Source organism: Urocampus carinirostris, chromosome 16 (assembly GCF_059441175.1).
Source record: "Urocampus carinirostris isolate Australia breed hairy pipefish chromosome 16, RoL_Ucar_1.0, whole genome shotgun sequence".
Classification (NCBI taxonomy): domain Eukaryota; kingdom Metazoa; phylum Chordata; class Actinopteri; order Syngnathiformes; family Syngnathidae; genus Urocampus; species Urocampus carinirostris.
Window position 1 is genome coordinate 30,985,194 of NC_142364.1, and position 12,657 is coordinate 30,997,850.

Sequence of the window (12,657 nt, forward strand, 5' to 3'; positions counted from 1 at the left end):
ATGGATAGTTAAAACCACAGTGTTTAAAAGGTAGCAAAGTAGTGGCTTGTAGTCCAGAATTTAGTGTAATTTTTCATTTTTAATGCTGTCAAAAGAATGGACCATACCTGTAAACTGCCTCTGGGGCAGTACTCGGTGATGATGCATATGTTGGGGGGGTCAATGCAAGCTCCGATGAAACGGGTGAGATGGTTAAACTGGACATCTCTCATCTGAAAACAACACAAACACAGTTTAACTTTCCAGATGTCCCATTTTGGGAAAACAGAGGACAGGGCAGTGAACTGGCAGCTCATTTATATTCAAAGACGGGATTACACTTGCCAACATTTCATCAAAATCTTGTACTTGCAGTCAGCGACTTGGCACCAAGTCTATTTCTACAAGCTGAGAGTGCTTTGCGAAGTTGAACGTGCAAGTGCATAATTTGGTTTCAGTAGCAATGAATGAGGCTGTGTGTCTGCGGTGAGGGTTGGGAAGGTGGGAGTTTTAAGAGGTTGTACATTACTGTTCAAAAGTTAGGAGGTCACCCAGACAATTTTGGGTTTTCCATGAAAAAGTCACACTTTTATTTATCAAATCAGTTAGATAGATAGATAGATAGATAGATAGATAGATAGATAGATAGATACTTTATTCATCCCCGAAGGGAAATTCACTTTTCCAGCAGCATCCCTAAGCTGAGAACAATCGAAAATAACTGAGAACAATCGAAAATAACACGGGAGCTGCTGGAGTGGCTGCCATTCGTGACGGCGCCGGAGAAACGATTCAATTTGAATCATGTACAAACAAACAAACAATTGAATCATGTACAAGAAACGATTCAATCTGAATCATGTACAAACAAACAAACAATTGAATCATGTACAACAAACAAACAAAATATTTATGTTTCAATAAGTTATTCAATGTCTGTGTTATTTTGGCCATTTTAATCTTTTCCATTTGTTGGGCAGTCAGATATGGCTTTTTCTTTACCAGTCTCGAGTTGCCTTTCACTGACACTAATGTTTTTCAGATACTCCTTAACCAATATGCTAGTTGAGGACCTGTAAGATGTCTCAAACTAGAGACTCCAATATACTCCTATTTATAGTCTACTCTGATTAAAACCAAGTTTGTTATGTTGTCTGAAGGAAGTAGTACACACTGTTGAAGAAGATCTTTAGATTCTTGGCAATTTTTCGCATGGAATGGCCTTAATTTCTTAGCACAAGAATGTCGATTTTCTAACAAAAGTTTTCTTATCATGGCGATTCTGAAAATTTAATTACAAATGTGATTGCTGTCGATAATCGACCAGTTCAAAGGAAGGTCGGTTTCATAGCTTTTCCAACATGCTAAATTGTTTTCAGCGGTGCTGATGTTACACCCGTTAAAAAGCTATTTAAAAATAGGTATATAAAACGATAATTTGAAATTTAAATAGAATATTGAAATTTGATAGGGAACACATTCTAGTAAATATTCTATTATCCAACTAAATCAAATAAAATAATTTATTTTACTTCACGAACAATGATTAGTGTTTTTCTGTCTCAACAAAATTTTTCAAAGAAAAGACATCAAACACATCATAGACATCATAGCACGTCTTTCGTCATTGTTTAGGTGTAGATGACAAACAAGACCTGAAATGGTTAATAGCAATTGTTAACAAGACATTGCTTGGGAAAAAAAGAATCTCTCCACCTGGTGACGTTGTGAGTCACAATGGACAAAAACCCAAACGACACGGTTTTTGGCCAGGTTTTTACCCTCCCGAAAAAATCCTTTGAATCCCTGGACGATTGGAAATCTCAGTTATTCCAGTGGCGAGCTACCCCAGACCAAGATTCCACATCCAGGATCGGATAAATTATGGAATGCTGCATCAAGATCGCAGTAAGAATTGGATTATTCCTTTGTTCTTGACTGTGGACTCATGAACTTTGGGAAACCAGCGATACCCTTGGATTTTTAATTTCCTGGATTGGAAAAAAAATCTAAAATGTTTTTTTTGGTTTTTTTTTTGCTAATTAGTGAACCTTCTTGTCATTTATTTGAATTGTCATTAAAATTTGAAGTATATTATTGTGTGACTTTAAATTCTGACACGGAACAAATTTCGGTTGATTTTAACACCTTGCCAGTGAGCATAAATTAGAGAAGATGACAAAAATAAATGTGAAAGCGAAATATAACAGTTAGTAAACCAAGATTAACCAAACATCAAATACCTTAAACCAAAAAAAGAGTGATCATTTACTGCAATTAATGGTAAATGTTGTCTAATGTCTTGCCATTTGTTCATCAAATTGCTGGTCATGTTTAAATTCATTTTGACTCTAATAATTTTACTACTCACCAAAACAAGATTTAGTTCTTAACTTTTCTTCCCTCTGCATCATAGGTGCTACAGTAACATTATTACACAAGGGTTTTCTACACCTATGCATATATTGCATTTAAAACAGACAAAGACAGCTTAAATAGCCATTTATCACCATACCAATGTATGGGGTGTATTTCTGATTAGTTAAATGGTATCTTCACCGAAAAAACAGTGTTTTTCCTTCAAAAATAAGGACCACCCAAAACTTTTGAAAGGTAGTGTACAAACAGGAGCGCCGCAGCCAATTAGAATTTGAGCAAAGCAATCAAATCTTGTGATTTGAAACAGTCGAGTGAAGTCATCTAATGACCAAGTAGTTTGCATAATTGATTACGGGATTGCGCTCTCTCTGAAAAGGTCGACCTGGTGCTTTTAGCAAAGTGGCACTTAAACAAAGACTGGCTGTGTTTATAATTTGGGCAGGTAGTACTTTTTTTAGCCTACCCTTTGGCCTAAATAATTCCCTGACTGATGAGAGGGTGGGGGTATGTGTGTGTCTATGGACTGCAGTGTTGGGACTAACATGTTACAAAGGAAAAAGAATATTGCTTTTTGATGTCAGAAAGTTGACATGTATGCATATATTCTTGTATATTTTGTCCTGTATTTTGTAAAAAATGTTTTCGTGTATTTTGTCACAACAAAATGTTATTGGAATTAGGGGGCAGATCAAACTTCCTGGGCTTGTTACCTTGAGCCGATTCACTTATCAGTAAATAGTTTGAATAACATTTTGTTGTGACAAAATACACGACAAAGTAGATGACAAAATACATGAAAAAATACATTAAAAAATACACAACAGAATATATCGCAAAATAAATAAATGACAAAATCCATAAATATATGAATAATTTGTATTTTTGTCATATATTAAGGTATTACGTGATTTATTTACGCGAGTCATGGCATATATTTGTAGATATTTTTTTACTTGTTTATAGATTTATTTCTACATATGGCGGGATCAATCCTCTATAATTACTAAATGGTGTGTTACTACATTATTCCACTACTTACTAAATCAAAGTCGTCTAATTCATGAACATTTCTGCAACACTTACATTGTCACAATCAACTCTCTGAAGGTTGAGCATGCTTATATATACCGACAACTGAATACAGTAATCCCTCGGCTATCATGGATAACCTCTTACGAAAAGTAAAAATCCACGAAATAGCCTCGCACTTTCATAAAACCTGTTAACACCATTTCTTTCCGCTCTTTTAAACAGGAACAACAAACCAACAGGAAATAGGGAAAACATGGGCTGATGGTACCTTTTAATCTGTCAAATACATTTTTTAATAAACTATTGCCGTAGAGAAGAAAAATGTCTTGGGCAGTACCCAGTAATGGAGAAAGGGTATCTTCTAGTAGTTTAAATCCAAGAGATTAAATGGATATGGCGCGTCTTCAGTAAGTATTCGTTAGCAAGCTATCAAGATTGCAGAAGCCAAGACATATGAAGGCATCACTACTTCCACTGGTTAGTGTAATGGTCTTCTATTCTTTCAGTTCGTGACTATTATAGAGTAGTTTTAGGGGTCGGCTACTATGCGAGTATATACGATAATTTGTAACTAAATAGATACTTTCGGAGTACCGCTCTGCTTTTTTGGTGTCAGTAACATTTGTTGGCCTGCAGAGGGATGGGTGCCATCAGGCTGAACTTTCCCAAGACACACCACAGGAAATAGTGTCTCTACGGCCCGTGTCGTTAAGTGAAACCCAATCTGAGAGGTAACTGAATAACTTTAAATGATCTAACTTGTGACCAACTTATTACTGTTTTTGGGGAACGAACCCAACACTGGTTGCTGGGTGAGATAAGTGGTTGCGTTTCCATTAGCGTCCTCCATCTGGTTGGCTTTTTCACAGGCTGAGGTTTGATGGCAGGCGACCGGGCCTCTGGGAGGTCTGAGAAATTGCCAGTTTTTTTTTTTTTTACCCGTTTAGAAGGCGGCCTGGCTCCCTCCTGGCCTGCTGACTGACTGACTTCCAGGAAAAGCCCAACTGATCTTCTCTAACGGGCTTTGAGTCACGTACCCCAGTTTAAAATAATATACAAATGCAAGAGACTTCGAATTTGAATATGAGACTACACTGCAAAAAGAAAAAATATAACAAATACAAATCTTAACCCATTGGCAAACATTTTAATATGTGCGGATTTTCTATTTGTATTTTCCAGTTTATTAACCTTATTTCTCTAAGGAAATACAAGAATATTGATTAAGATATTTTTCTAAATATAGGTGTAAAAATTTGTAGTTTAGTAAAAATTTTGAAGAATGGACTAAATACCAGCTCAGTAGCCTAGATGGTAGGGCGCCCGCTTTGAGACTGGGAGGTCGCTGGTTCGCGCCTCGGCCGAGTCATACCTAAGACTTATAACATTGGTAAAATGGCGGCGCCCTCAGTTGGCTGCGGCTGCATCGGCTCGCTACAACGGGTCAGGTGTATCGACGACATTTCGTTCTTACAAAGAATGACAATACAAAGGAAATTATTATTATTATTATTATTATAAAATGATTTTATACTTGCAAGAAGACCAGGGGAGGACCCAAACCTCCAATAAGAAATTCCAACCTGTTCAAAAAGCCCTCCCTGGGGCCCTTTCTTTTTTATTAAAAATTGTGTGCAGTTTTCAAAATACAAATATTTTTTTAAAAAGCATGTTTATATGATAGTCCATGTACTTGTGCTTATTATTCAAATCAATGTTGTGCTTTTTAATGAATGAATTTCATTTTCATTGAAAAACACAATATTATGTGCACAATATTGTGTTTTTTAGTACACGGGAAAAATAAATAAATAAATAAATACATAAATATATATATACATATATATATATATATACATATATATATATATATATATATATATATATATATATATATATATATATATATATATATATATATATATATATATATATATATATATATGGAAGTCTTCTAACATAGAAATACATCATCTTTGAAATATATTTTGAAATACAATCTGACAAGATAACATTCTTTACAGTTTGGTGTTGATGGGACTATAAGGCAAAAAGTTCAGTTTGAAAATTACAAAGAACATTTAATACAATAAGTGTGAGTATAAGTAAGTTAAGTTATGTTTTTTTATTACTGGGAGATAATTTTGATATTTGAAAATATTATTTTTAATATTTTACCATTTATTTTAAGCTATGTTTCCGTAAAATAAGAAAACACACATAAAACAATATAAAACAATTCTCCATATGAAATCATTTAGTTAATTTTGAGTACTATATTTTACTTGTTACAAGTCTACAATTTTGAAAAAAATCTTTGAAAAATAAGAAAAGTAATTCTTATATAAAGCAAATTTATCTGCCAGTGGCAATTGAATTTAATTTTCTATCGCAAACATGTTCTTCATGATTCTAAAGTGTTGGTCCTTGCCTAGCCCTGAGACTCAATTTAAATATACATAGTGTATTATATGGTGCCCCTAAAAGTTAAAAAAACTTAAATCATTAAAAAAAACGCAATACAAACATAACATTGATTGAAAAAATAATCAAAATACATGAACTATCATTGAAACATGCATTTTAAAAAATACTCGTTGGTCAAGAAATTAACATATATTCGAGCCTCACTTAAAGGGAAATGATGTAATTGTCCGCCATATTGCAGTTAATCATGCCCAAAAGCCTCTTCAAGGCTAGGCAAAAAAAAAAGAAAAAAAAGAAAAAAAAAGAAATACTTTTTTTTTATTTTTTTTGCACCAAATGCATATTGCACAACCCTTACGATACCAAACACTATTACGATACCAACTGTATGTAACATCCTACATGCCGACATTTCTTTGTGTAAATATTGTGTAAATTATAACTATAACCTTATCCTCCTTGTTTTTATAACCTTATCTTCTCTGTTCGTTAATCTTCTTGGTTTCTTTTATCCTCACTGTGAATATGTGAACCTGGAGTGCCATGCCCAATTTCGTTGTTACAATATGTTAACCCATTTTGTAACAATTACAATAAAGGTATATTGTATTTTATATATATATATATATATATATATATATATATATATATATATATATATATATATATATATATATATATAAAATGTGAGCAACAATTTTTTCAACGGGGTAAAAAGTTTATTCGTGCAAAATGGCTTTCACAAACAGACAATAGGTGGTGATCGAGCTGCTGCCCCAATGCCCTCTCTGAAATTACCGCTAATACCGACTTGTGTTATGTAAAATAAATGTATTCACCTGTGATTATTTCGAAAAGTGCATATTTATATGATCGTTCATGTATTTTTGTTTACTATTACCATCAATCTTGTTATTTCTAATGAATAAAGTCATTTATTTTTTTACAGTAGGAGGTTCTATATGTACACACTCTTTCAATTATAAGCATTTTTTGCTCACCATAATAATATTTTGCTGCAAAAAGTGAACTTAAAAGACACACTTACATGTTTAAGTTCCAGTAAAACTTGTCTGGTGAGCTCGATTCTCTTCTTGTTGACGTGTTTGATAGCCACCAGGTTGCCCTACAATCAAGACACAGCCTTCATTATTGGAATGATCAGAGAGAAGATTTTTGCTGATTGGAGACTAAGAACACATCATTGAGAAGCGGATATCCAGAGACTCATTAAAAGACAAAAGTAAGCACATCTTACCCAACCGTATCATATCGTCTTCATAATTAGCGTGATGGTACATTTGCTTTTAATACAAAAGCTCAGGACCTCATCACCATGGTAACACATGTTGTGTTCATTCGCACATCTGTATATTGTTAGTGTCCTGAGGACGCCACACAGCCACAAAATTTGTCTCTCATATTTAACCCTTTCTGACTATTTCTTTCAGGAATATTTTTTCCATTATCTAAAATTCTTTCGTCTCTGGTACCATTCCTAAAAAAAGGGCTAATACAGTACATGATAAAATGCACAAAGAAATATACGACAAAAAACATGACAAAATACATGATAAAATGCACCACCGTGTTTGAAAGGATGGCGGCATAATTGTGAAATTCACGAGCTGATTTTTGGAATACGGAGATGGAATAAGAGCTTGCTCTGTCCACTCCACGCATCGGCCCGGTATTGCAGTACCTCCGGGAACGGTGCATTCGCAATGATCGCAGCAAGGCTTTAGGACTAGGACCTTAGCTTGGCCTTCTGGCCGAGAGTAAGTGTCCCGGCTCCTAGGCTTTGTAGCCTATAATGAACTGACCAATAACGGATAATGGATAATGAATAACGAAGATAGAACAATAACCCTTAAAATTCCCCCCCACCTAATGCACGACCAAATACACGACAAAATAAACAACAAAATACAGGACGAAAGACATGGCAAAAAATACAGAAAAAAATAAATGACAAAATGAACTACAATATATATATATATATATATATTAATCAATAACTTGCATTCATGTCATATATTAAGGTATTAGGTGATTCACATGGATACATGGAGTGCAGGTGGACTTCTAATGGGCGGACTAACAGGTCTTTCAGGGTCAGAATTCTAGATGATACACACATGTTCAAATACTTATTTGCAGCTGTATCACACAAATAAACTGGTAAAAAAATCATGCATTGTGATTTATGGATTTTTCTTTTTAGTTTATCTCTATCACAGTGGACATGGACCTACGATGAAAATGTCAGAACCCTCCATGATTTCAAAGTGGGAGGAATCTCAAAATAGCAGGGTGCTCAAATACGTATATTCTTTACTGTATGTGTTCATTATTATACATTTAGCCCAATTCTCAATATACATGTAAATTTGTAACAAAATACTATTTTTGGTGGTCGCGCCTTATAATTCGGGGCAACCCATAGAGCGGTAATTTGGTTAGTTATTATTTGGCATGAAATGCCTTACTATAAAAAAGTGGACGTAAAGCAATGTCTCAGACATGATTATGCTTGACCTTAGCGGGTATTCTGTATTCATAAGCAACTTCCAAGAAAGCTAAACAAGCTTGGCTGTCTTATTTCTGCATCTTCGAGTCTTTATGTGAGCAAGTTTGCTCATCAAACGCATCAAATAAACATTTAGTAATTGCTGTTGGCTTGATTTCGCGCTGTGAATAAGAATATTTCATAACCAGTGTCATGTAGCCAAACACACTCTAAAATGACAGGCCGTTTGAGAAGTAAATCGTATTTGCTCTTACGTTAAACATTATACTCTCACACATGCACAACTATACTCTCATGCAGAAACAGACATATTAATGCACAAACAAAACTGTACTTACTCATACATACTTCTATACTCTTAAACAGACTACTATACTCTCATACACCCACCACAATACTCTCTTACACATACCACTATACTCTCATACACACACTACTATACTCTGATACGCACACTACTATACTCTCTCACACATATTACAATACTCCTATACACAGACTACTCTTTTACATACACTAGGATGCTCTCACACACATACTACTATACTCTCACACATGCTAATTTACTGGGAGCAACTCCGTTTTGACATCTGCCTAGGGAACATATTCTCAAAGATCAGTTTGCATCGCCATATTTGCATGAGTATCCAAAGTATAACAACACTGTTGTGAGGTGATGATTACGTTAGGTGTGAAAAAAACAGTAAAGAAATATATATAGAAAGTTTTAATACTGCGTCAGAAAGAATAGTAAGGTGTGAGAGAGAGAAAAATAGCGCGTGTTCGAGTCTATAGTAGTGAGTGTGTGGATGTATTGTAGTGTGTGAGATAGTATAATAAAGTGTGAATCAGTCTAAAGTAGTGTGTGTGTGTGTGTGTGTGTGTGTGTGTGTGTGGTAGTTTGTGTGAAATTATTGTGGTGTGATTTTGAGAGTATAGTAGTATGCCTGAGAAAGTATAGTAATTCAAGTATGATAGTTTTAAAGCATGTGTGAGTGAGTCAAAGTAGTGTGTGTGGGGGTGTGTGAAAGCATGGCAGTGTGTGTATGCGAGTATAGTATGTGTGAGAGTATAGTAATGTGAGTATGAGAGTATAATGGTATTTGTGAAAGATTATAGAAGAGTGGATTAAGTCAAGTCAAGTCATATTTATTTGTACAGCCCTTAATCAAAAGTTGTCTCAAACGACTGCACAGGATATGAGAGCGTGTGTATGGGTATGACTGTGTCTCTATGAGCGTATAGTTATGCATGTGTGAGCGTGTGATGTGATATGTGAGAGCAAGCATGAATTACTTCTCAAACGGCCTCCTCCACTCTGACACATTCGTTCTTATTACCGAGGCATGCATTTGCCGTTTTTTACTCGTTCTTCCTCTCACAGAATATTCACATCAGCAACAAGTTGATTGTCACGTCCAGACTGCAAGGCAGGAGTGTCGAAAGAGAGGAAGTAGATAAAAAGAAAAATTCTGACGCATTTTGCAGTTCGCATTAAAAGCGACTACCTAAATTCGCCCACGTGCTTTCTCCTCTCTCGACGAGCGTGCGTATGTGGAGGTGTAGAAAGGGAGAGTTGCAAATGTCAGAACTGGCCAAGTCTTACCTTAAAATAGCCCGTTTTCGCAAATAGCTGATATTTCCCGTGAGCCGTTATCAAGGAACCGTAGCTGGAGCCTCTCTGCGAAAGAAAAGGACGGAAGATAGCGTCAGCCTTGAGTCAATTGGAGCAAAGAGGATTAAACCAAGTCCACTTTGAACGGCAACAACCAATTCGGGAAATAAACTAAAGTGTCTTTGAAACGGCAGCTCAAGGCCTTGCGTGAATATATTCTCGTGGATTGAATCAGTGCATTGCAGAGGCGGCATTGTCGCTTGAACAATTGGATTGAATGCAAACACCGGCAGCACATTGGAAAAGGCGTACAGTGTTTGTGTATTACATGCACTCCTGTGTAACACTCGCCCCTAATTTTTGATGAAAAATCAGTATAAATTCTTCTTTCACTTTTTCTGAGCTCAAACTAGGCTTGGCAAGTCACACATGTTGAATATGTTGGGTGTCATGATGACTCATTACATTCACCTGTGCCCGCTCGTTTGGCCCCAGCTGCTGCTGGCTACCTGATTGGTTACCCGTCCTACTGAAGCTCAGTCCTTTCACTCGCCTGTTGTCAGTTAGTCAGCGAACCTCTGTTTTCAAAAGGCAAGTATTTTTTTACTCTGACTCCCGTCGGTCCCGTTTTGTCACCTGGTTTCCACTCGTCCGTTCCTGATTTCCCCGTTTGTCTCCTGCTCCGACCTGTTTTGCATTTTGATCTCCCGTCCCGGCTAACAACCCGTTTTTGACCCCGACCACGTTCTGATCTCCCGTCCCGGCTAACGACCTGTTTTTCCGTCTAACTACACTACGATCTACCGCTCCGAAAGATCCACTTCCGCATTTGGAACACGTTCCGATCCCGTGAGCGGCTTGCTTCCCGTGTCCAGCGAGCACCGGATGGCTGGCGCTGCTTTTCCTCTATATTCCAATAAACTTGTGAGTAACGTTACGCATCTGGGTCCTACTTCTGTTCTGGTGGTGACATTGTGCAATGATTAATTTCATTTTTTGACAAGGTAGAGTATGACCACAAAGCCGACATAAAACTATGTATTTTAACCCAGTGTTTGGGATAATGCCGTTATAGATAACGCAGTTACGCAACGGCGTTATTTATTTTTTAAGGGGTTAATTTAACTAATCATCCTTTCTGATGTTTCAACGCTGTTATTGTTACTGTCAAAATTGGTTTATTCTTTGGAATAAAGCGGTTTTTCACTCTCTTCCAATTCGTTGTTGTCACAACCAGAACCGAATCAGGACCCAATTGTGTAACGTTTGGCACAAGCTTTATTGAAAGAAGGCGGAAGGGCTGCGTCCACGATCCGGTAATCGCTGGGCGCGGGAGGCAAGTCGCTCTCGCAATTGTATTGTGATCCGAATACAGAAGTGGAACTTCCGTAGCGGGCGATGGCAGTGTCAGGAATGGAAAAACAGGTCGATAGCCGGGACAAGAGAGCAAAAACGTGATCGGGGGTCAGAAACGGGTCGTCAGCCGGGACGGTAGAGCAGACGTAGTCGGGATCAAAAAACAGGTCGTAGCCGGAGACAAACGGGGAGATCACGGACGGGCAGGTGGAAAAACGGGTGCAAAAACGGGACAGGCAGGAGTCGGGGTCAAAAAAGGCTTGCCTTGTATCAACAGAGGTTCGCAGACGGACTGAAAACAGGAGAGTGAAAGGACTGGGTTTAAATAGGCGCCAAATGAGCGGGCACAGGTGATTCAAATCGGTAATCATGACAGTTGTGTCACGTCTTTTGGGATCATGTCACCATCTAAAATAGCGACTACCATATAATAAGATGACGATTAGGAATATAGTATTTACTAACTTGCCGAAAGAAACTGCAAAGGACTGCTGGTGCGACAACTGACTGGTGTCATTTGGAAACGAAGCGGCTTTGTGAGCCCTCTCTTGGAAGTGGGAGCCGGCTACCCACCAATTGAGAGCCGTTTCCTTTCGAGACGCGATTTTTCTCTTGTGATTGGTCAAAATACATTTTATTCAGGGAATCTGTACTCTTGAGTACAAAAAGGGTTAAAATAGTTTCATTCATTATCGTTTTCTTTGTATATTTATAAGTATTTAAAAGTTTTCTATTTTTTTCAGTGTTAATGATTATGTGTTTATTTTGCTTTACTTTTTAAGCTAACCCATGTCCAATAATCACACACCTGTGCCCAGTTCAAAACACCAGTTAGGGCCCCCTGGTGGAGGGAAGTATGTGAGACCCCAACAAATATACAGGTACCGCAAACCCTCTTGTACATTGTGCACCCAAACGTTGAATTATTTTTAGGTAAAAGAAGGGAGCAGTCTTTTGGCTCTGCTCACTAGATATTTCAGACTCCAGACAGCTCTTCAGCTTGTTTTTTGTTAATTTATATGAACATTGGGTGATATTAATAGGCATTAAATAAGAAACAATGTCCCTTGTTTATTTTTAGTTACTTAAAATGAGCTAAACTGAGATATTTTGAATAAAATCAGAACCTTAGTACAGTAGTTACAGTTTAACTGTACGGATCAGGTGTATCGACATTTTGTTCTGTGTGCATGGTTACAAAGAATGAGAATAAGAGTAAAATTCTAAAATGATCATTTATCTACCGTACCATGTAATTCATTTTAGTGGGAAAAACAGTAAAAAAAAAAAAAAAAAAAACGTAGAAAATTAAAAATTCAACCGAAAGTGACCAAAACAC

The 12,657-nt window shown here is 36.7% G+C and overlaps 1 protein-coding gene and 1 pseudogene across 1 annotated transcript in view; one reads left to right on the forward strand and one right to left on the reverse strand.

Annotated features, from left to right (window-relative positions):
• npr2 (natriuretic peptide receptor 2) overlaps positions 1-12,657 on the reverse strand; it is a 114,037-nt gene that overhangs the window by 26,101 nt on the left and 75,279 nt on the right. Inside the window, exons 9-11 of the mRNA XM_088355853.1 lie at positions 9,954-10,028; positions 6,866-6,943; positions 108-212 (exon numbers count right to left, since the gene is read on the reverse strand). Coding sequence (XP_088211979.1) covers positions 108-212; positions 6,866-6,943; positions 9,954-10,028 — 258 coding nt within the window. The remainder of the gene's footprint in view (positions 1-107; positions 213-6,865; positions 6,944-9,953; positions 10,029-12,657) is intronic.
• Positions 7,426-7,541, forward strand: LOC148351054 (U2 spliceosomal RNA; annotated as a pseudogene).